The sequence below is a fragment of the Carcharhinus amblyrhynchos genome, unplaced genomic scaffold, assembly GCF_965287045.1.
Source record: "Carcharhinus amblyrhynchos unplaced genomic scaffold, sCarAmb.v2.hapA scaffold_53, whole genome shotgun sequence".
NCBI lineage: Eukaryota > Metazoa > Chordata > Chondrichthyes > Carcharhiniformes > Carcharhinidae > Carcharhinus > Carcharhinus amblyrhynchos.
In genome coordinates this window covers 2,005,993-2,031,092 of record NW_027649794.1, presented here as the reverse complement: position 1 = coordinate 2,031,092, position 25,100 = coordinate 2,005,993, and the positions used below count along the sequence as shown (strand labels likewise).

General features: G+C 51.5%; 1 protein-coding gene across 1 annotated transcript in view; it reads left to right on the top strand.

Moving 5' to 3' along the window:
* The first annotated feature begins 789 nt into the window (after positions 1-789).
* Positions 790-25,100, top strand: part of LOC145337582 (E3 ubiquitin-protein ligase CBL-like) — a 59,513-nt gene continuing 35,202 nt past the window's right edge. Inside the window, exon 1 of the mRNA XM_080182374.1 lies at positions 790-1,252. Coding sequence (XP_080038500.1) covers positions 900-1,252 — 353 coding nt within the window. The 5' untranslated portion in view covers positions 790-899. The remainder of the gene's footprint in view (positions 1,253-25,100) is intronic.

Here is a 25,100-nt window from a genome sequence, read left to right as displayed (position 1 = left end):
CAGTACTGAGGGAGTGCCGCACTGTCAGAGGGTCAGTACTGAGGGAGTGCCGCACTGTCAGAGGGTCAGTACTGAGGGAGTGCCGCACTGTCAGAGGGTCAGTACTGAGGGAGTGCCGCACTGTGTAACTGACTGCAAAATTTTCCAGTTTGCAATAGTGACCACTCTGAGAAAGGGAGAAGTTAAGGAGGTCGGGGTGTCGAGTTCCCTTCTGTAGTGGGGTGGCAGAGTGGTTAGCACCACTGCCTCACAGTGTTAAGGACCCGGGTTCGATTCCCGGCTTTGTGCCAGCGTTGCCTGCGTGGGTTTCCTCCAGGCGCTCCGGTTTCCTCCCACAGTCCAAGGGAGACCTGCTGGTTCAATAATTGACGTAAATTCTCCCTCAGTGTCCCCAAACAGGCACTGTGGTGTGGTGACTCCAGATTCTGACAGTAAACTCATTGCAGCGTTCACGTTGGTCTCACTGTGGGACCAGTAAGTAAATTTTACTTTTAACTGTGGAGAGTGAAACAGGTGGTGCTGGGGTCCTGTCCCCTGTGTAAAGCATTTCTGAGTTTGTTACAAGCCCTCAGTCCTGAGCCTTTGCCCTGACAGTTCAACACTCCCCTCAGCCACCCCTCTCACCCCCATCTGCACAGTGACCCCACAGGGGAGAATTTGCAATTTAAATCATTTATGTAATTCTACACCCTGTTATTCAGTCAGAAATTAGATTGCGGTTAGTCCCCAGCGTCTGTGCATTGTTGAGTAAGTTTGTACACTCCCCCTCTGCTGTCACGCCTGAGATATTTGATCTGCACTGCCCTTCAGACTGAGAGCAGGAAGTGTGTGCTTTAATGATGATTTCGCCGGGGACATAAGAGAAACATGTATGTAAATGCATTTTGCACAAGAGAGGTATGGCGGCACTTCACAGGAATGCAATTCCAGCAAATCGAGGGTTTATTGAGTGTCCCAGGGCTGACAGGAGGCTGTTGGACAGGACTCTGAAACTGCTGCAAAAGTTGCTCAAACTCTGCCAGAACCCCCGGCTACTGCTCAAAAACAGCCCCCCGTACATCTTGGAGATTATCCCCGAGACCTGCTCCCACCTCCGCCTCGTCCTCTCCAACTACGAAGCTAAAGTTGACCTGCTCTGGGACAATAGCTATCTGGCTGTCTGCCTGCAGAACCTGTCCAGCAAGTGCAAACAAGCGGTCCGCCTCTTCAAAGAAGCCAAGGAGAGGATGTTCGAGGAGAACTCCTTCGCTCGGTGAGACTCACAATCAGAGAGTAATGCTGCACTGCTTGTTATCTTTGTTTGTGCCAGACTGAATCAAACTTTCTCCCTCAGCCCTCATCTCTTCCCCTATTTGGACACAACAGTTCACACTCACGCACAAATACACACACCCATAGACACACACACTTACTCACTCTCTCTCACTCACTCTCTCTCACACACTCACTCTCACACACACAGTCACACACTCACTCACACACACACACTTTCACACACTCACTCGCTCACTCTCTCAGTCACACACACACACTCTCACACACTCGATCAATCACTCTGTCACACACTCACTCACTCTCTCACACACACTCACTCACCCACTCTCTCTCTCACACACTCACTCGCTCACTCTCTCAGTCACACACACACACTCTCACACGCTCGCTCAATCACTCTGTCACATACTCACACACTCACTCACTCGCTCACCCACTCTCTCTCATACACACTCTCACTCGCTCACTCTCTCAGTCACACTCACTCGCTCACCCACTCTCTCACACACACACTCTCACTCGCTCACTCTCTCAGTCACACACACTCACTCTCACACTCACTCACGCACAGTCTCACACTCACTCACGCACAGTCTCACACACACACACACACACACACACTCTCACACACACACACACACACGGACACACACACTCTCACTCACACACACAGTCAGTCGCTCACTCACACACACACTCACTCTCTCACACACACACACACACTCACTCTCACACACATTCACTTTCACTCTCTCACACACGGTTTTAAAAGTTTATTTATTAATGTCACAAGTCGACTTGCATTAACACCGCAATGACATTACTGTGAAAATAACCTAGTCACCACACTCCAGTGCCTGTTCGGATACACTGAGGGAGAATTTAGCACAGCCACTGCACCTAGCCAGCACGCCTGTGGGAGGAAACCGGAGCACCCGGAGGAAATCCATGCAGACACGGGGAGAAGATGCAGATTCCACACAGATAGCGACCCAAGCCAGGAATCGAACCCAGGTTCCTGGCACTGTGAGGCAGCAGTGCTAACCACTGTGCTAGCGTGCTGCCTCGCATGCACACTCACTCACACACACACACATATATGTATGGGAACACACACACTCACATATCCATTACATATCCATCCCAACTTCTCCCCAATCCCCCCTGGGAGCAAGTCTTACATTCTCCCCCACTCCCTGTGGGAGTGAGTTCCACATTCTCCCCAATCCCTGTGGGAGTGAGTCCCACATTCTCCCCCACTCCCTGTGGGAGTGAGTCCCACATTCTCCCCACTCCCTGTGGGAGCGAGTCCCACATTCTCCCCACTCCCTGTGGGAGCGAGTCCCACATTCTCCCCACTCCCTGTGGGAGCGAGTCCCACATTCTCCCCACTCCCTGTGGGAGCGAGTCCCACATTCTCCCCACTCCCTGTGGGAGCGAGTCCCACATTCTCCCCACTCCCTGTGGGAGCGAGTCCCACATTCTCCCCACTCCCTGTGGGAGCGAGTCCCACATTCTCCCCACTCCCTGTGGGAGCGAGTCCCACATTCTCCCCACTCCCTGTGGGAGCGAGTCCCACATTCTCCCCACTCCCTGTGGGAGCGAGTCCCACATTCTCCCCACTCCCTGTGGGAGCGAGTCCCACATTCTCCCCACTCCCTGTGGGAGCGAGTCCCACATTCTCCCCACTCCCTGTGGGAGTGAGTCCCACATTCTCCCCACTCCCTGTGGGAGCGATCCCACATTCTCCCCACTCCCTGTGGGAGTGAGTCCCACATTCTCCCCACTCCCCGTGGGAGCGATCCCACATTCTCCCCACTCCCTGTGGGAGTGAGTCCCACATTCTCCCCCACTCCCCGTGGGAGCGAGTCCCACATTCTCCCCCACTCTCTGGGATAGAGGTTACTCTTGAATTCGCCATCAGATTGACCAGTCACCATCTCATACGGAAACTCTCCTCATTCTCCCCTTCCCCGGATAGGGAATCATTCTCTATGTCCTCACTCTCTCAGTAAAAAGTCACACAACACCAGGTTGCAGTCCAGCAGTTTTATTTGGAAGCACGAGCTTTTGGAGCACTGCCCCTTCATCAGGTCAGAGTAGGCCATCCTTGCCCCGCCTGGCCCGACATGTGACCCCAGAGCCACGGCAACGCGGTTGACTCTCAAATACCCTCTGAAATGGCCTAGCGAGGCACTCAATTCAAGGGTGACTAAGGATGGGCAATAAATGCTGGCCCAGTCAGGGATGCCCATGCCCCACGGAGTGACCCCCACCCCGAGGAGGAAGGGTTCCTTCCTTTCTACCCTGTCAGTGTCCCTCATGATTTTGTACACTCCGATCAGGTTCCCCTCCCTCCCTCCTCCTCCCCGCCCTTCAGCCTTCTAAGGAGGACAATCCCTCCAGTGAGGCACTCGTTCACACGAAAGGGGAGTGGGAATCTGGAACTCTCTCCCCAGTGGGAATTCCGCCGTCCCGCTCGCCACGGGAATCGGAGCGGCCAAAGGGCGAACCACGGGAAGGTCCGTTGACCTCGGCCGGGGTTTTACAGTTTTGGGACGAGCGACCCTGTAAAATTCTGCCCTCTCCCATCTCTCCCCCCCGCCTACAAAAAGGCTGAGTCTGGGAGACGGTGGGGAGGGGGCTAATTGCTAATGTCAACGTCCGACAGTTTTTGGGTAAGAAGGAATCAAAGGCCGGGGAACCAAATTGGGAGGAAGGAGCAAATTGGGATGAAGGATTAAGATTGGCCTTGAGTGGTAGACAATACCCGAGGGGTAGAATGGCCTCCTCCTGCTCCTTTGTCCATGGGATGGCAGGTCTGGCATATGAGGAGAGACTAAGTAGGTTAGGACTGTATTCATTGGAGTTTAGAAGAGTGAGAGGGGGTCTCATAGAGACTTATAAAATTCCAACAGGGTTCGATAGGATAGAGTCAGAAAAAATGTTTCCGATGGTGGGGGAGCCCAGAACTCGGGGGTCTTAGTTTCAGGATAAGGGGTAAACCTTTTAGAACTGAGGCGGAGAGAAATTTCTTCACCCAGAGGGTGGTGAGTGTGTGCAATTCGCTAAGACAGGAAGTAGTTGAGGCCAAAGCGCTGTGTGATTTGGAGAAGAAATTGGATATAGCCCTTGGGTGTAAAGGAATCAAGGGATATGGAGGGAAGGAGGGATCAGGAAATTGGACTCGAAATTGAACAGAGCAAGCTGGAAAGGCTGATTGGCCTCCTCCTGCTTCTCGTTTCCATGCCGCCCTTGACAATTTCTCCTCAAACAAAAAAAGACCCTGATCTCCATTAAAAAAAAAGACGTTTGCTGGAAGTACTTTATCGGTTAGTGGATGGTCCGGGGCGAGTTTGAACTTGAGTGAAAAATGGAACTGAAATTTGATGAAAAGTGTGTGGTTTTCCTGGGCTTATTTTTAGGAACTTTCTGATTTAATTTGTGGCTTGAATCTCTTGTGTGTGAGACAGAATTCAAATAAGTTCTCCCCTACCCTGCCAGGGATATTTTTATTTAATATGCATTTCAGAGCAAGGCTTGTCACTCGATTGCGTCGGAGCTGTGGTGAAAGCAAACAACAGTGCAGCACAGGAACAGGTCGTCCGGTCCTCCAAGCCTGCGCCCATCGTGATGCCCTGACTAAACTAAAACCGTACGCACTTACGGAATCCGTATCCCTCCTTATTCATGTATTTGTCTAGGTGCCCCTTAAACGCTGCTGCTCCCACCTCCCCAGGCAGCGCACTCACCATCCTCTGTGTAAAAATAGAACGTGTCTCTTACATCTCCTCCCCACGCACTTTAAACCCATGTACTTGACTTTTCTACCCAAGGAAAAAACGTCTGACTGCCCGCTCTGTCCACGCCACTCATAATCTTGTAAATCTTTATCAGCTCATCTACGTCTTTCCAGTGAGAACAAACCCCTCCTCTTAGCTAATGCCCTCCAGACCAGGCAACATCCTGGTCAACCTCTCCTGTGCCCTCTCCAAAGCATCCACAACCTTCTGGTGACGTGGCGACCAGAATTGTACACAATGTTCCAAATGAGGACGGACTAAGGTTCTGTACAGCTGCTAAGTTTCATACTTAATGCCCCAACCGATGAAGGCAAGCGTGCCGTATGGTAGAAGCTCATGGACAGAGTGGATAGTCAGAATCTTTTTCCCAGGGTGGAAGAATCAATTACGCGGGGGGGCACACACACACACACACACACACACACACACACACACACACGTTTAAGGTGTGAGGGGTGAGGTTTAAAGGAGGTGGACGAGGCAGATTTTTGACGCAGAGAGTGTTGGGTGCCTGGAACTCGCTGCTGGGGGAAGGTAGTGGAAGTAGTGACTTTTAAGGGGCGCCTTGACAAATGCATGAATAGGACGGGAATGGAAGGATATGGTTCCCAGAAGGGTAGGGGATTTTAGTTGAGTCGGACAGCATGGTCGGTGCAGGCGTGGAGGGCCAAAGGGCCTGTTCCTGTGCTGTAATTTTCTTTATATGCTTTTTCGATTATATTATCTACCCGCGTTGCCAATTTCAGTAATCGGTAGACATGTATGCCCAGATCCCTCTGCCTGTCAATACTCCTGAGGGTATTTACTATATAATTCCTACACGCTTTGGACCTTCCAAAATGGGTTATCTCAATCATGTCCGGATTAACAGTTTAGCCTTCAATTCTTTTTTGTTTCAAAAGATCTTTTGTGTTGATAATGGGTGTTGCCATCGTATCTGCCTCCTGTGTGAATCCGTTTGTTGACAAATTTGTCAAAATGTCGACAAGAGTGGTGAATTGTGGCATAGAAACTAGAAGCAGGACTGGACCATGCGAGCCTGCTCCGCAGTTTATTTCGGTCTTCCGTCGGGAAAAAGACGCAGAAGCCTGAGGTCACGTACCAACCGACTCGAGAACAGCTTCTTCCCTGCTGCCACCAGACTTTTGAAGAGACCTACCTCATATTAAGATGATCTTTCTCTACGCCCTGGCTATGAACTTAACAACACATTTTGCACCTGGGGCGACATGGTAGCACAGTGGTTAGCACTGCTGCCTCACAGCGTCAGGGGCTAGGGTTCTCCCCATATCTGCATGGGTTTCCTCCAGGCGCTCCAGTTTCCTCCCACAGTCTGAAAGATATACTGATTAGGTGCATTGGCCAAGTTAAATTCTCTCTCAGTGTATCCAAACAGGCGCTGGAGTGTGGCGATGAGGGGATTTTCACAGTAACTTCACTTAATGTAAGCCAACTTGTGACTGATAAATAAACCCTCTCATTTCCTTCTCCCTAATTACTCTGTGAATGTCTGTATAGTGTGCAGTGAACTATACTTTTCACTTTTTCATTATGATTATGGCTGACTATTGAATTCAATATCCTCACCCCCTTCTTCCCCCATATACCTCCTTCCGTTTAGTCCAAGAGCTCTGTCTAATTTCTTCTTGAAATCACACAACATTTTGGCCTCAACTACTTTCTGTGGGAGTGAACTCCACACATTCACCACGGTCTGGGTGTAGAAATTCCTCTTCCGTGAAAAGTATTGTTTCTTGCACGCTATGCAGACAAAGCATAGTGTTCATAGAGAAGGAATGCAGAGGGTGCAAAGTTTAGTGTTACTGTCGTAGCGAGGGTGTAGAGAAAAACCCAACTTAGTGTGAGGTAGGCCCATTCAAAAGTCTGATGGCAGCAGAGAAGAAGCTGTTCTTGAGTCGGTTGGGACATAACCTCAGACTTTTGTATCTTTCTCCCGACAGAAGAAGGTGGAAGAGAGAATGCCTGGGGTGCGTGGGGTCCTTAATTATGCTGGCTGCTTTTCCAAGGCAGTGGGAAGTGTAGACAGAGTCAATGGATGGGAAGCTGGTTTGCGTGAAGGATTGAGCTACATTCACAACTCTTTATAGTTTATAGAATCATTGAACCCTACAATGCAGGAAGAGGCCCTTCGGCCCATCGAGTCTGCACCGAACACAATCCCACCCAGGCCCTGCCCCCATATCCTTACACATTATGCCCACTAATCCCTCTAACCTACGCATCCCTGGACACAATAAGGGGCAATTTCTTAGCATGGCCAATCAACCTAACCCGCACATCTTTGGACTGCGGGAGGAAACCGGAGCACCTGGAGGAAACCCACGCAGACACGAGGAGAATGTGCAGACTCCGCACAGACAGTGACCCGAGCTGGGAATCGAACCCAGGACCCTGGAGCTGCAGTGCTAACCACTGTGCTATTTCTTGTGGCCTTGGGCAGAGCAGAAGCCATTCCAAGCTGTGATACATCCGGAAAGGATGCTTTCTGTGGTGCATCTGTAGAAATTGGTGAGAGGTAGTGCACATGCCTCTTGAGAAAGTAGAGGCATTGGTCGGATCTTAGAAACCGGCACACCCGGAGGAAACCCACGCAGACACGGGGAGAACATGCAGACTCTGCACAGACCCAAGGATCGAACCCAGGTCCCCGGCGCCGCAAGGTGACACTGTGTCACTGTGGCCGGTTCAATTCCAGTTTTCCGAAAGGGATCAGATCGATGTTGGACAAGAGGGGAAATGTGGAGGGTTTAGAACATAAGAACGTAAGAAATAGGAGCAGGAGTCGGCCATCTAGCCCTTCGAGCCTGCCCCGCCATTCAATAAGATCATGGCTGATCTGTCGTGTCTCAGTTCCACATTCCCGCCCTCTCCCCATAACCCTTAATCCCCTCGCTTATCAAAAACCCATCAACCCGCGTCTTAAAAATATTTAGCGAGGCAGCCTCCACCACTTCAACGGGCAGAGAATTCCAGAGATTCACCACCCTTTGAGTGAAGAAGTTCCTCCTCAACTCCGTTCTAAACTGCCCCTCCTTTATCTTGAGGCTGTGCCCCCTAGTCCTACTGTCCTTTCTGAGCGGGAAGAGTCTCTCCACCTCTATCCTATCCATCCCATTCATCATCTTATACGTCTCAATGAGATCTCCCCTCATTCTTCTAAACTCTAACGAGTACAAGCCCAGTTTATTCAGCCTCTCCTCATAGCTCAACCCCCTCAACTCCGGTATCAGCCTAGTAAACCTCCTCTGCACTCCCTCCAAGGCCAAAATATCCTTGTGTAAGTGCGACGCCCAAAACTGCACACAGTACTCCAGCTGCGGCCTCACCAGTGCCCTATGCAGCTGCAGCAAGACCTCCCTACTTTTATATTCAATCCCCCTCGCTATGAAGGCCAGCATCCCATTCGCCTTCCTGACCACCTGCTGCACCTGCGGGCTGGGTTTTTGCGACTCATGCACAAGGACCCCCAGGTCCCTCTGCACCGTCGCCTGCTGCAGTTTTTCGCCCCGTAAGTAATAGTCCTTCCTTTGGCGGAGCAGGAACTGAAGCGAAGGGTCAGATGGCTGAGGCAGCGGCTCAGAGATGTAAAGATCAAGCCCCATGTTGTCGCTTCTTGTCTAACCGAGCCCCGGATAGATTAGTGAAGCCACGCGCTGGGCCATGACACCTCCGGGCTGGTATCTCCCTCACTCTTTCACAGTGAACACCGAAACAGTTAACACTTGAGGAGGTGGCTGTGACCCCCCCCCCACCCCCAAAACCAGGCCACATCCGTTCTTGACAAACATCTAGGTCACTTCAGGAGACCGTCTAGAGTTGATGACAGCGGGAGTCGCGCTCAGGCAATGTGGGCGCCGCTAGCTGGGCCAACATTTATTGCCCACTTGCCCATCCCTAACTGCCCACCATTTCACAGGCAGCGAGTCACCCACATTGCTGTGTGGGGACTGGAGTCACAGACTGGATTTCCTTTCCTAAAGGACATGAGTGAACTAGGTGGGTTTTTTTTTTAGAACAAAGAAAAGTACAGCACAGGCCCTTCAGCCCTCCAAGCCTGTGCCAATCATGATGCCCTAACTAAACTGAAAAAAAAACCTTCTGCCCTCTCTCGGTCCGTATCCCTCTATTCCCTCCCTATCCATGCACCCATCCAGATGCCAGACATTGGTGAGACCACATTTGGAATATTGTGTTCAGTTCTGGTCACCTCTCACTATAAGAAGGATGTGGAGAGAGTGCAGAGGAGATTTACCAGGATGCTGCCTGGTTTGGAGGGTAGGCCTGATGAGGAAAGGTGGAGGGAGCTGGGGCTTTTCTCTTTGGAGCGGAGGAGGATGAGAGGGGACTTAATAGAGGTTTATAAGATGGTGAGAGGGATTGATAGAGTGGACGTGCAGAGACTATTTCCTCGGGTGGATGTAGCTGTTACTCGGGGGCAGAACTCTAAGGTTTATAGTGGGAGATATAGGAGGGATGTCCGAGGTAGATTCTTCACTCAGAGAGTGGTTGGGGTGTGGAATGGACTGCCTGCTGTGATAGTGGAGTTTAGGAACTCTCAAACGGTTATTGGATAGGCCCATGGAGCAATCCAGAATGATAGGGAGTGGGATAGTTCGATTTTGGGATTGGACATAGCTCGGCACAACATTGAGGGCCGAAGGGCCTGTACTGTGCTGTCATGTTCTATGTTTCTATGTCTCTTAAATGCTGCTGATGTGCCTGTTTCCACTACCTCCTCTGGCAGCGCGTTCCAGGCACCCATCACTCTCTGTGTGAAAAATCTCCCCCCGCACACATCTCCCTTAAACTTTCTCCCTCTCACCTTGAACCTGTGCCCCTTTGTAATTGACATTCCCACCCTGGGGAAAAGCCTCTGACTCTCCACCCTGTCTGTGCCTCTCATCATTTTGTAGACCTCTATCAGGTCTCCCCTCAGCTTCCGTCTTTCCTGTGAAAACACTCGGAGTTTATTCAACCTCTCCTCCAACACCCTCGAGACCAGGCGACATCCCCTGGTGAACTGTCTCTGTACTCTCTCCAAAGCTTCCCCATCCTTCTGGTAGTGTGGCGACCAGAACCGCACGCAATACTCTAAATGTGGCCTAACCAAGGTTTTATATAACTGCAACATGATTTCCCGACTCTTGTACACAATGTCCTGAGAAAGGTGAACGTGACTGAGACTAACTTTCAGTTTCAAATTCCACCATTTGCCAGAGAAGGATTTGAACCCCCCCCACATCTCCACCCCCCGTCCCTCCCCCCCTACCCCCCGACAGCCCGGAAGACACCCCCGTTCCTCCAGAGCCTTATTTCTAACTTTCTGGGACACGGCTGCGGTCCGCCTGCCCCCACCCCATCTCCCGATAGTGACCCGAACCGTCCGTGTCCGGCAGTCGCGAGGCAGAACGTTCCGCCTGTCAGGATTTTCCGGGGTTGGCGGGCCTTTGAGCGGTTCGTTTCCACCCCCCTCCCTCCCTCCCTCCCTCCCCCACCTCCGCCTCAAGGTCCTTCCCAAATCCCCACATCTCCACGACAGGATGGGTGCACTTGGCTATGCCACATTCCCCCTCGGTGACCCTGAACAGGCGCCGGAGTGCGCCAACTGGGGGATTTTCACAGTAACTTGATTGCGCGTTGACGTCAGCCGACTTGTGATACTAATCGATAAACTTTAAACTGAAAGAACGAACGCCAGTCCTCTTCTTGACTGCTTCATCGAGGTGTCCCGGGGGAGGGGTGCGGAGAGGGGAGGGGGGAGGGCGTGCGGAGCTGCACTCCCCCACATTCCGGCACCCTTCCTCAATCCCTAGGCATCCCAGGTACCGTTGCCTTGTCTCTGTTCAGACACAGTAAAAAGTCTGACAACACCAGGTTTTAGTCCAACCTATTTATTTGATAATATACTCACTAGCTTTCGGGGTTAGCCCCTTCGTCAGGTGAATGGAGAGTTCTGGCCTCAGACAGAGCATATAAAGCACAGACAGTTTAGAGATTACTGATTAAAATGCGAATCCTTACACCTAACCTGCTGTTCAAGACCTGAAGTGGCCGACAATGTGAGTGGAAGGAGCACTGTTCAGACATACCAGTAAAAAGTCTGACAACACCAGGTTTTAGTCCAACCTATTTATTTGATAATATACTCACTAGCTTTCGGGTTAGCCCCTTCGTCAGGTGAATGGAGAGTTCTGGCCTCAGACAGAGCATATAAAGCACAGACAGTTTAGAGATTACTGATTAAAATGCGAATCCTTACACCTAACCTGCTGTTCAAGACCTGAAGTGGCCGACAATGTGAGTGGAAGGAGCACTGTTCAGACACACCAGTAAAAAGTCTGACAACACCAGGTTTTAGTCCAACCTATTTATTTGATAATATACTCACTAGCTTTCGGGTTAGCCCCTTCGTCAGGTGAATGGAGAGTTCTGGCCTCAGACAGAGCATATAAAGCACAGACAGTTTAGAGATTACTGATTAAAATGCGAATCCTTACACCTAACCTGCTGTTCAAGACCTGAAGTGGCCGACAATGTGAGTGGAAGGAGCACTGTTCAGACACACCAGTAAAAAGTCTGACAACACCAGGTTTTAGTCCAACACAGGCCCCTACAGGAGTGGCAATTTATTATTCGTCAGGCTTGAGACACAGTATCTGATATCCCAACCTTAACCCCTGCCGAGCGAACAAGAACAACACTCGCCAACGGCAACTTGTTGGCACTGTCTGAATGTGACCATTCTTTGACACTCCAGCCAGGGAAACTCGGACAAAGGAGGCCTTTTGGCCCATTGTGTGTCCCGTGCCAGCTCTTTGAAAGTTCGATCCCGTTCACCCCCCCCACCCCTGCACCTCCGCTCTTCCCCGCAGGGTTCCAGCAAGCGTTCCCCCCATTCCAATATTTCTCCCCCTTTTGAAAGTTCCTATTGAATCTGCCTCCAGCACCCTTTCAGGGAGTGCCTTCCAGACCGTAACACGGTGTGTGTGTGTGTGTGAGAGAGAGTGATGTTGGATCGCTTCCATTCTGAGAGGAGGCTGAGGATAAGAGACAAGGTTGTGAGTGCTTCTGCAGTCGATTAGCTGCTCTTATTTCAGGGTGGGACGTCACTCCCTGTTCACGGGGTGAATGTTCAGGAAGTGGGGTGGCGGGAGGGGGTTGCTGTTTGTTTTGACAGGCCTGGCTGAGTTCATCACCAAACAAACCAGTTGTACAGAGAGTGGAGAGAGCAGCAGCTAACAGGTGCCTCCCCCTCCACTTCCCCATTCCAACCCACTCTCTCTGAAACATGATCTCTCTCTCTGTCTGTCAGCTTCCTCCTCGCTCTCTCCCCCCCTCCATCCTCGGTCTCTGCCCCTCCTTCCCCATCTCCCCCCACTCTCTGCCCCTCCTTCCCCATCTCCCCCCACTCTTTGCCCCATTCTCTCCCTCCCAGGTCCCCAGCCCTGAGCCTCTCTCCCCCCCCCCCTCCCCAATCACCCCCGTTCTCTGCCCCTCTCTCCCACTCACTACCCCGCCACCCCCCACAGCTCTCAGCCCCTCTCTTCCCCCCCCAGCTCTCTACCTCTCTCTATCACCCCATCCCCTCCACTCTCTGCCCTTCTCTCCCTCCCTACCCCCCCATTCTCTGCCCCTCTCTTCCCCCCTTCCCCCCCCCCACTCTGTGCCCCTCTCTTCCCTATCTCCCTGCTCTCTGCCTCTCTCTCCCCCACCCCCAACTTCCCCCACTCTCTGCCTCTCTCTACCCCCCATCCCCTCCACTCTCTGCCCTTCTCTCCCTCCCTACCCCCCCACTCTGTGCCCCTCTCCTCCCTATGTCCCTGCTCTCTGCCTCTCTTTCTCCCCAATTCCCCCACTCTCTGCTCCTCTCCCACTCCCCCATTCTCTGCCCCTCTCTCTCCTCCAATACCCCCCTACTCCCTGCCTCTTTCTTCCCCCCCCATCCTCTTCATTCTCTGCCCCTTTCTCTCCCTCTCGGACCCCCCCCATCTCTGCCCCTTGCTACTTATCCATCTCCCTTACTCTCTCACTCATTCCCTCCTTCCATTCTCCACTCCCTCTCCGTCCTCTTCTCTTTGTCCCCCATGCCTTCCCCAGTTCTCCTCCTTGCCCTGCCCTGCTGTAATGTTCTCATTGAGCCCCAGGGAGTGGGCTCTTGGAGTACGAGCTCCCTGATTGAGGTATTGATTACGTTTCCAATCAGGGAGCCTCACCTGTACATATATTAAGGAGTCTCAGGGCTACTGAGTGGAACCTGTTTAAGGGACACCAGCCTCTGTTTGATTAGGTTTGATTTATTATTGTCACACATATTAACAAACAGTGAAAAGTATTGATTCTTGCACGCTATGCAGACAAAGCATACTGTTCATAGAGAAGGAAAAGGAGTAGGGTGCAGAATGTAGTGTTACAGTCATAGCTAGAGTGTAGAGAAAGATCAGCTTAGTACAAGGTTGGGCCATACAAAAGTCTGACAGCAGCAGGGAAGAAGCTGTTCTCGAGTTGGTCAGTACGTGACCTCAGATTTTTGTATCCTTTTCCAAATGGAAGAAGGTGGAAGAGAGAATATCTGGGGTGCGTGGGGTCCTTAATTACGCTGGCTGCTTTTCCAAGGCAGCGGGAAGTGTAGACAGAGTCAGTGGATGGGAGGCTGGTTTGCGTAATGGATTGGGCTACATTCACGACCTTTTGGAGTTCCTTGGACAGAGCAGGAGCCCACACCAAGCTGCGATACAACCAGAAAGAATGCTTTCTCTGGTAAAAGTTGGTGAGAGTCGTAGCGGACATGCCAAATTTCCTTAGTCTTCTGAGAAAGTAGAGGCAATGATGGGCTTTCTGAACTATAGTGTCAGCATGGGGGGACCAGGACAGGTTGTTGGTGATCTGGACACCTAAAAACGTGAAGCTTTCGAACACTTCTATTCATCCCGATGAAGGATATATTTCACTGGCCTTCTTGCTCTGTCTCTCCTCCTATCTCTCCCCTGCTCTCTCCTCCCTCCCTACCTCCACATTCTCTACTACTCGCTCAGTCTCTCTCCATTTCCCTCCAGTCGAACTGATCCTACGGCCCTCAGCCAGTCTCGGAGTGTCCGCCCTGGCTCCCAGCTGCGTCCTTGCAGCCTCTGCTCAGTGATCTGCTCACACACCCACGTCTTTCACACCTCACTCCGACCCCGCACCTTGTATAGCAGTGGTCAGGTGCAGACAGCTTTGGGTGATGCAGAAAAGGGGAGCACACCAAGATCCCACAAACAGCAATGCGGTGACGGTGCGAGGGGGGGAATGTGAAGGGGGGGGGAGGTGTATCATGATGTGCAGGGGTGGGTGGCAGTGGAAGTTTTCCAGGAAGGATGATGGTGGAAAGGAAGTGTCTGGTCTGAGATTAAGGAGAGATCGATAGAGGCGAACTAGACAACGACAGGCTCAGATACGACATCATCAGCTTTTGCGTTGTTCTAATCAGCACTGACCCTCTGACAGTGCGGCACTCCCTCAGTACTGACCCTCTGACAGTGCGGCACTCCCTCAGTACTGACCCTCTGACAGTGCGGCACTCCCTCAGTACTGATCCTCTGACAGTGCGGCACTCCCTCAGTACTGATCCTCTGACAGTGCAGCACTCCCTCAGTACTGACCCTCTGACAGTGCAGCACTCCCTCAGTACTGACCCTCTGACAGTGCGGCACTCCCTCAGCACTGACCCTCTGACAGTGCAGCGCTCCCTCAGCACTGACCCTCTGACAGTGCGGCACTCCCTCAGCACTGACCCTCTGACAGTGCAGCGCTCCCTCAGCACTGACCCTCTGACAGTGCGGCACTCCCTCAGCACTGACCCTCTGACAGTGCGGCACTCCCTCAGCACTGACCCTCTGACAGTGCGGCACTCCCTCAGCACTGACCCTCTGACAGTGCGGCACTCCCTCAGTACTGACCCTCTGACAGTGCGGCACTCCCTCAGTACTGACCCTCTGACAGTGCAGCACTCCCTCAGTACTGACCCTCTGACAGTGCGGCACTCCCGCAGCACTGACCCTCTGACAGTGCGGCACTCCCGCAGCACTGACCCTCTGACAGTGCGGCACTCCCTCAGCACTGACCCTCTGACAGTGCGGCACTCCCTCAGCACTGACCCTCTGACAGTGCGGCACTCCCTCAGCACTGACCCTCTGACAGTGCGGCACTCCCTCAGCACTGACCCTCTGACAGTGCGGCACTCCCTCAGTACTGACCCCATGACAGTGCGGCACTCCCTCAGTACTGACCCTGTGACTGCTTGTAACTCACAAAACTGGCGATGTTGAAATTAAGGAAATCAAATGACAATCTATTTATGCTAAGAAGTGTTTGGAAAGCATTGTCGAGTGTTGGAAAAATCCATCTGGGTCATTGATGTCCTTTCGGGATAGAAATCTGCCGTTCCTCCCTGATCTGGCCCACATGTGTCTCCAAAGTGAGAGCAATGTGGTTGACTCTTAAAATATCCGACAAAGTCTTCGGCACGTCACAGTCAATGTGCGATGGGGAGTGAGGGACCTTTTGAGATACGCAAATGCTTTTGAAGGGGATGGCGCGGTGGCACAGTGGTTAGCACTGCTGCCTCACAGCGCCAGGGACCAGGGTTCGATTCCTGGCTTGGGTCACCGACTGTGCAGAGTTTGTACGTTCTCCTTGTGTCTGCATGGGTTTCCTCCGGTTTTGTCTAAAGTTGTGCAGGCTAGGTGGATTGCCATGCTAAGTTGTCCTTTTGCGTCAGGGGGACTAGCTAGGGTAACTGTGTGGGGTTGTGCGAATAGGGCCTGGGCGGGATTGTGGTTGGTGCAGACTCGATGGGCTGAATGGCCTCCTTCAGGCCTGTAGGGATTCGATGATTCTATGAACGAATAATTGACCTACAGATGTGAAAAAGAAAGGGAATTGATGACAAGTTTAATTCTCTCTGTACAGCAGAGAGTGTGTCCAAATTCAGTTCAGAGGAGATTCCAACACCCAGAGGGGACAGCAGGCCGGCTGAGACATCGAATCCAATCCCAACTCTCTTCAGTAACACACAGCTCCAGTCTCAGCTCCTCTCCTCCTGACACATTCCTCAATGCCTTCATTATCTCAAATCTCAAGTATCCCGACACATTCCCGACTGCTCCCCCACCCTCCCTCCTCCAGAATCTCCACTCACACCAAATGATCAGGTCACACTAAGCTCACGGGACCACACTGACTCCAGTGTGCTTTTAAATATATCACCCTAATTTTCAGATTCCTCCACGCACCCAACCCTCCCTATCTCTGTAACCTCCTCCAGCCCCTACAACCCTCCCTATCTCTGTAACCTCCTCCAGCCCCTACAACCCTCCCTATCTCTGTAACCTCCTCCAGCCCCTACAACCCTCCCTATCTCTGTAACCTTCTCCAGCCCCTACACCCCTCCCTATCTCTGTAACCTTCTCCAGCCCCTACAACCCTCCCTATCTCTGTAACCTCCTCCAGCCCCTACAACCCTCCCTATCTCTGTAACCTCCTCCAGCCCCTACAACCCTCCCTATCTCTGTAACCTCCTCCAGCCCCTACAACCCTCCCTATGTCTGTAACCTCTTCCAGCCCCTACAACCCTCCCTATCTCTGTAACCTTCTCCAGCCCCTACACCCCTCCCTATCTCTGTAACCTTCTCCAGCCCCTACACCCCTCCCTATCTCTGTAACCTTCTCCAGCCCCTACAACCCTCCCTATCTCTGTAATTTCCTCCAGTCCCTACAGCCCTCCCTGTCTCCATAACCTCCTCCAGCCCCTACAACCCTCCCTATGTCTGTAACCTCTTCCAGCCCCTACAACCCTCCCTATCTCTGTAACCTTCTCCAGCCCCTACACCCCTCCCTATCTCTGTAACCTTCTCCAGCCCCTACACCCCTCCCTATCTCTGTAACCTTCTCCAGCCCCTACACCCCTCCCTATCTCTGTAACCTTCTCCAGCCCCTACACCCCTCCCTATCTCTGTAACCTCCTCCAGTCCCTACAACCCTCCCTATCTCTGTAACCTCCTCCAGTCCCTACAACCCTCCCTATCACTGTAACGTCCTCCAGTCCCTACAACCCTCCCTATCTCTGTAACCTCCTCCAGTCCCCACAACCCTCCCTATCTCTGTAACCTCCTCCAGCTCCTACAACCCTCCGAGATCTCTGCGCTCCACTAATTCCGGCCACTTGAACATCACCCGATGGCCATCACTCCACCAGCTGCCTAGGGGTGGCCCTAATCTCTGGAATTCCCCCCCCAAACCTCTCCACCTCTCTCTCTCTCTTTCTCTCACTTTCATCTTTGAAGACACTTTTTAAATCCTCCCAGTGTGGCTGAGGGTAGCATCATTACCCCAGCATCTCCCTGTGTGTCTCACAATGAGCACTGGTTGGATAACATTCTATAGCAACACACCCAGGACAATTTGTCATGTTGAAAGTACTTGATAAACCAGTATTGCTATTTTTAGATGTATCGAAAGGGAAGACAAAGTGAAAATTAGACCAATATGCGACCAAATTTTTCGGGTTAGCATTCGGATTAGGTAAAGTTTAAAGTTAGGGTTAGGGTTAAGCGTTAAGGTTAGGTTTGTGTTGGGGTCATTTATTTATCCGTGTCACAAGTAGCTTACATTCACTCTGCAATGAAGTTTCTGTGAAAATCCCCTAGTCGCCACACTCCGGAGCCTGTTCAGGTGCACTGAGAGACAATTTAGCGTGGGCAATGCACTTAACCAGCTTGTGTTCAATTCTACCTTTGGGTCACTGTCTGTGCGGAGTTTGCACATTCTCCCCGTGTCTGAGTGGGTTTCCTCCGGGTGCTCTGGTTTCCTCCCACCGTCCAAAGATGTGCTGGTTCGCTGGAGTGGCCGTGCTAAATTGCCCCTTTGTGCCAGGGGTCTAGCTGGGGTAAACGTCTCGAGGATAGGGCCTGGGTGGGATTGTTGTCGTTGCAGGCCTGATGGGCTGAATGGCCTCTTTCTGCACTATATTTCCATGGATTCGGAGCTCATTTCCCTTTTCCCCATCCTTCCTGGTGCCTGTTCCTGTCCCTGAGCCTGTGGCACCGCTGGGCCTTAGCAGACTGCCTCAAGCTGACTTCCTGTGCAAGAGTTGTTCATTGATTCCCGACCGACCTTGGCAACCTCTCGAAACACTCCCAGAGGGTGCCACCCTTGTGAGGAGATAGGAACCGGTGTCACAGCATTGGAAATTCCCACATTTTATCGTTTACAAAGTGTAGGGGCTGTGAATATAAGAAAGCAGCAGACAGACAGTGATCTAACTCGCTAACAGGTTGTTGGCGTGGGCACGATGATGCCAGCTGCCATTGTGTATGGGTGACACCTCTCACCGTGGGCTGTTTTGTGTGTCAGCGCTGACAGGGTGAACCCTGAGCTGAGGTTCAGGGTGTGTTGATAGGGAGAGATTTGCGTGCCGGTGTGAAATTCAGTGTGCTTCACTGAGGTCATGCAACCTTCCTCTATCTCTCTCTCTCAGACTATCGAGCGAGTCTTCCGTTCCTTCACATGCTGCAGGCACACAGGACCTCCTGTGGGTAACAAATGCCCTCTGTCCCAAACCTCAGGCACTGTCCTACAGGAAGCTCGGGTATGGGTGGGGTGGGCCCATCTAAAACATCACAGGGTGCATGTGTGACAGAGTTTTCTGTATGTGTGTGAGTGTGTGAGAGAGAGAGAGAGAAACAGTGTGTGCATGTGAGAGAGTGTGTGTGTGTGTGTGTGTGAGAGAGAGAGAAACAGTGTGTGCATGTGAGAGAGAGTGTGTGTGAGAGAGAGAGAAACAGTGTGTGCATGTGAGAGAGAGTGTGTGTGTGTGAGAGAGAGAGAAACAGTGTGTGCATGTGAGAGAGAGTGTGTGTGTGTGTGTGAGAGAGAGAGAGAAACAGTGTGTGCATGTGAGAGAGAGTGTGTGTGTGAGAGAGAGAGAAACAGTGTGTGCATGTGAGAGAGAGTGTGTGTGTGTGAGAGAGAGAGAAACAGTGTGTGCATGTGAGAGAGAGTGTGTGTGTGTGTGTGTGAGTGAGAAACAGTGTGTGCATGTGAGAGAGAGTGTGTGTGTGTGTGTGTGTGAGAAACAGTGTGTGCATGTGAGAGAGAGTGTGTGTGTGTGTGTGAGTGAGAAACAGTGTGTGCATGTCAGAGAGAGAGAGAGTGTGTGTGTGTGTGTATGAGAGAGAGAGAGTGAAACAGTGTGTGCATGTGAGAGAGTGTGTGTGTGTGTGAGAGAGAGAGAAACAGTGTGTGCATGTGAGAGAGAGTGTGTGTGTGTGTGTGAGAGAGAGAGTGAAACAGTGTGCATGTGAGAGAGAGTGAGTGTGTGTGTTCTATGAGGATGTGTCTAGGGCGGTGGATAGAGGAGAGCCGGTGGATGTGGTCTTTCTTGATTTTCAGAAGGCATTTGACAAGGTACCTCACAAGAGGTTATTGCAGAAGGTCAGGCGACATGGAGTTGGGGGTAGGGTGTTAGCGTGGATAGAGGATTGGTTGTCAAATGGGAGGCAGAGAGTGGGGGTCAATGGGTGCTATTCGGATTGGCGGTTGGTGACTAGTGGAATGCCCCAGGGGTCGGTGCTGGGGCCTCAGCTATTTACCATTTATATAGATGATCTGGAGGAGGGAACCGAGTGTATGGTGTCGAAATTTGCTGATGACACCAAGATTGGTGGAATGGCAAATTGTGCGGAGGGTGTGGAGAGTCTGCAGAAGGATCTAGATAGGCTGGGCGAATGGGCCAGGAAATGGCAAATGGAATTTAATGTTGGCAAGTGTGAGGTGGTCCACTTTGGTAGGAATAATGGTAGGAAGGACTATTACTTACGGGGCGAAAAACTGCAGCAGGCGACGGTGCAGAGGGACCTCAGGGTCCTTGTGCATGAGTCGCAAACCCCAGCCTGCAGGTGCAGCAGGTGGTCAGGAAGGCGAATGGGATGCTGGCCTTCATAGCGAGGGGGATTGAATATAAAAGTAGGGAGGTCTTGCTGCAGCTGTATAGGGCATTGGTGAGGCCGCAGCTGGAGTACTGTGTGCAGTTTTGGGCGCCGTACTTACGCAAGGATATTTTGGCCTTGGAGGGAGTGCAGAGGAGGTTTACTAGGCTGATGCCGGAGTTGAGGGGGTTGAGCTATGAGGAGAGGCTGAATAAATTAGGCTTGTACTCGTTAGAGTTTAGAAGAATGAGGGGAGATCTCATTGAGACATATAAGATGATGAATGGGATGGATAGGATAGAGGTGGAGAGACTCTTCCCGCTCAGAAAGGACAGTAGGACTAGGGGGCACAGCCTCAAGATAAAGGGGGGGCGGTTTAGAACAGAATTGAGGAGGAACTTCTTTACTCAAAGGGTGGTGAATCTCTGGAATTCTCTGCCCGTTGAGGTGGTGGAGGCTGCCTCGCTAAATATTTTTAAGATGCGGGTTGATAGGTTTTTGATAAGCGAGGGGATTAAGGATTATGGGGAAAGGGCGGGAATGCGGAACTGAGCCACGACAGATCAGCCATGATCTTATTGAATGGCGGGGCAGGCTCGAAGGGCTAGATGGCCTACTCCTGCTCCTATTTCTTATGTTCTTATGTTCTTATGTGTGTGTGTGAGAGAGAGAGAAACTGTGTGCATGTGAGAGTGTGTGTGTGAGAGAGAGAGAAACAGTGTGTGCATGTGAGAGTGTGTGTGAGAGAGAGAGAGAAACAGTGTGTGCATGTGAGAGTGTGTGTGTGAGAGAGAGAGAGAAACAGTGTGTGCATGTGAGAGTGTGTGTGTGAGAGAGAGAGAGAAAGTGTGTGCATGTGAGAGTGTGTGTGTGAGAGAGAGAGAGAAACAGTGTGTGCATGTGAGAGAGAGTGTGTGAGAGAGAGAGAGAAACAGTGTGTGCATGTGAGAGAGAGTGTGTGAGAGAGAGAGAGAAACAGTGTGTGCATGTGAGAGAGAGTGTGTGTGTATGAGAGAGAGAGAAACAGTGTGTGCATGTGAGAGAGAGTGTGCGCGTGAGTGTGTGAGAGAGAGAGAAACAGTGTGCATGTGAGAGAGAGTGTGTGTGTGTGAGAGAGAGAGAAACAGTGTGTGCACGTGAGAGAGAGTGTGTGTGTGTGTATGAGAGAGAGATAGATAGTGTGTGCATGTGAGAGAGTGAGTGTGTGTGTGAGAGAGAGTGTGCGTGTGAGAAAGTGTGTGTGTGAGAGAGGGTGTGTGTAAGTGTGTGAGAGAGAGTGTGTGAGTGAGAGTGTGAGTGTGAATATAGGTGAGAGAGAGAGTGAGGGTTCATTTGCTCACCTTAGAAAGGGGAATATTAAGGGTCTTTCAGTCAGTGTTTAAAATCGAATGAGGCTTGTGAGAGGCAGGAGGGTGGGTAACCAGAGGAGGACACAGATTGAAGAGAATCGGGAAAAGAACCAGAAGTGGGGGGGGGAGATGAGGAGGATTTGTATTTAAACGCAGCGAGTTGTTGTGATCTGGAAGGTGCTGTCTGCGAGGGCGGTAGAAGCAGATTCAATAGGAACTTTCAAAAAGGGGGGAATTGGAGAGATACTGGGAGAGGGAAAATTTACTGGGATGGGGCAGGGGGAACCAGGAGTGGCAAATAATAAGAGATCTTGCAAAGGGTCAGCAAAGGTCTATGTCAGTGCTATAAGAATAGAATTGGCCACAAAGTGTGAGCTTACTCTATCTCAGTTGGGGTCAAGACGGAAAGCCAATTGTTTGTTCAACGACATGATGCTAATTTTAGCTAACTTCCTGTGCAGAGAGCGAGGGTCTGTCGAGTTGCTGTTGTTATGACAGAGATCCCGTGGTTTGAGATTAAAGTTCAGCCAGACACATAGTGGCCTGGAGGATCGAGTCCAGTCTGCACGCACAGATATTATTATCACAGAGCAATGACCAGACCAAAAACTGTGCAGTGTTCCGGTATCGGCGAAGGTGTCAAACTGATAGATTTAGTTCGACCTTCCATTTCAAATCTCCCTCTCTGAGGCTCAGGCTTTGACTTGACTCTGTGCTATTACCTGGGAGCTTTACTCTGTATCTAACCCTGTGCTGTACCTGTCCTGGGAGTGTTTGATGGGGGACAGTGTAGAGGGAACTTTACTCTGTATCTAACCCCGTGCTGTACCTGTCCTGGGAGTGTTTGATGGGGACAGTGTAGAGGGAGCTTTACTCTGTATCTAACCCCGTGCTGTCCCTGTCCTGGGAGTGTTTGATGGGGACAGTGTAGAGGGAGCTGTGTGTGTGATTCAGCGTATTTGAGTAAAATTTGTCTGCCGGAGTAAGCATGTGTGTTTGTGTCTTTGATTTGATGTGTGTGAGTGTGTGTATTTGTGTGTGTTTGAGTGAGAGTGATTGTGTGTGTGCGAGTGTGTGAGTGCGCACATGTGCGTGTACGTGAGTGTGTGTGAGTACATGTAAGTGAGTGTGTGTATGTGAGTGTAAGTGTGAGTGTGGGTGTGTGTACGTGAGTGTGTGTGAGCACGTGTAAGTGAGTGTGTGTGAGTGTAATTGTGAGTGTGAGTGCGTGTATGTGAGTGTGTGTGTGTGTGACTGTGTAGGTGTGAGTCTAAGTGAGTGTGTGTGAATGAGTGTGTGTGTGTTTGTGAATGTGTGTGTGAGTGAGTGATCGGAAGATTTCCGTATCGACTTGACAAGTCTGGATTTTTAATAAACTCATATAGCTGTTGTTTTTTGAAGGAATCCTGGTGATTGCAGACACTCTGACATTGAAACGTCCAACCCGATAGCTGTGTGTAGAAATCCTTTCAATTTCTCTCTTGTGGAACAAGAGAGAGGCAGCGCACTCCACCCATCCCCAGAGTCTCCCTGTCACTCCCTGTATCACCTGTCCCAGGACAGTGTCAAATGTCCCACTGACTCCCTGTAGAATAGCAGCGTTCTCCCTGTCTACCACGGACAAAACTTATCCCCCAATCACTAGCAGCAAAATCTATCGTCGCATCATTGTGGGCTCTTGCTGTGCACAAATGGCCAACTGCAATTCTGGCATCAATGATTGAATTCCCAAATTAATTCATTGCTTCCAGAGTTCATCCAACCCTCCCTATCCCCATAGCCTCCTCCAGTCCCTACAACCCTCCCTATCCCCATAGCCTCCTCCAGTCCCTACAACCCTCCCTATCCCCATAGCCTCCTCCAGTCCCTACAACCCTCCCTATCCCCATAGCCTCCTCCAGCCCCTACAACCCTCCCTATCCCCATAGCCTCCTCCAGCCCCTACAACCCTCCCTATCCCCATAGCCTCCTCCAGTCCCTACAACCCTCCCTATCCCCATAGCCTCCTCCAGTCCCTACAACCCTCCCTGTCCCCATAGCCTCCTCCAGCCCCTACAACCCTCCCTATCCCCATAGCCTCCTCCAGCCCCTACAACCCTCCCTATCCCCATAGCCTCCTCCAGCCCCTACAGCCCTCCCTATCCCCATAGCCTACTCCAGCCCTGACAACCCTCCCTATCTCTGTAACCTCCTCCAGCCCTGACAACCCTCCCTATCTCTGTAACCTCCTCCAGCCCCTCAACCCTCCCGATCTCTGTAACCACCTCCAGCCCCTCAACCCTCTCTATCTCTGTAACCTCCTCCAGCCCCTCAACCCTCCCGATCTCTGTAACCACCTCCAGCCCCTACAACTCTCCCTATCCCCATAGCCTCCTCCAGCCCTGACAACCGTCCCTATCTCTGTAACCTCCTCCAGCCCCTCAACCCTCCCTATCTCTGTAACCTCCTCCAGCCCCTCAACCCTCCCTATCTCTGTAACCTCCTCCAGCCCCTCAACCCTCCCTATCTCTGTAACCTCCTCCAGCCCCTCAACCCCCCCATCTCTGTAACCTCCTCCAGCCCCTCAACCCTCCCTATCTCTATAACCTCCTCCAGCTCCTCCATCCCGCCCTATCTCTGTAACCTCCTCCAGCCCCTACAAACCTCCCAAGACCCCAGCGAGTTCGCTTCTACCACCACCGAGCGCAGCCGATTCCACTCACTCACCACCCTCTGGGTAAGTTTTTCACTCAGAGGGTGGTGAGTGAGTGGAATCAGCTGCCATCGGTGGTGGTAGAGGTGAACTCGCTGGGGTCTTTTAAAAGACTTCTGGATGAGTACATGGGATCTAACGGTATTGGGAATTACAGATAGTTCAACGGCTTGGTAGGTATGGATGTGATCGGCGCAACTTGTGGGCTGAAGGGCCTGTTTGTGCTGTAGTGTTCTATGTTCTATCTCCCAATCGATTCTGTGCCAACTCGTCAAGGGCAAGGCCGAGAGCTTCACGTTTCTGGGTATCCAGATCGCCAACAACCTGTCCTGGTCCCTCCATGCCAGCACTGTAGTTAAGAAAGTTCACCAAAACTTCTACTTTCTCAGAAGACTAAGGAAATTTGGCATGTCAGCTACAAATTCTCACCGGGTGTGCCGTAGAAAGCATGCTTTCTGGTTGTATCGCAGCTTGGTCTGGGCTCCAGCTCTGACCAAGACTGCAAGGAACTACAAAAGGTCGTGAATGTAGCCCAATCCATCGCGCAAACCAGCCTCCCATCCATTGACTCTGTCTACACTACCCACTGCCTCGGAAAAGCAGTCAGCATAGTTAAGGACCCCACGCACATTCTCGCTTCTTCGTTCGGGGAGTCTGAGGTCACGTACCAACCGATTTGAGAACAGCTTCTTCCCTGCTGCCATCAGACTTTTGAATGGACCTACCTCGCACTAAGTTGATCTTTCTCTACACCCTCGCTATGACTGTAACACTACATTCTGCACTCTCTCCTTTCCTTCTCTATAAACGGTATGCTTTGTCTGTATAGCACACAAGAAACAATACTTTTCACTAATACATGTGACAATAATAAATCAAATCAATGAAGTGAACATGTTGAATCGAGGCCAGGCTGTAGTTCAGGGGGTGTTTGTGCCTTGTTTCCACTCTGGCTTTGGATAGATTGAGTGTGTGGGCAAAAGTCTGACCAGTGGGA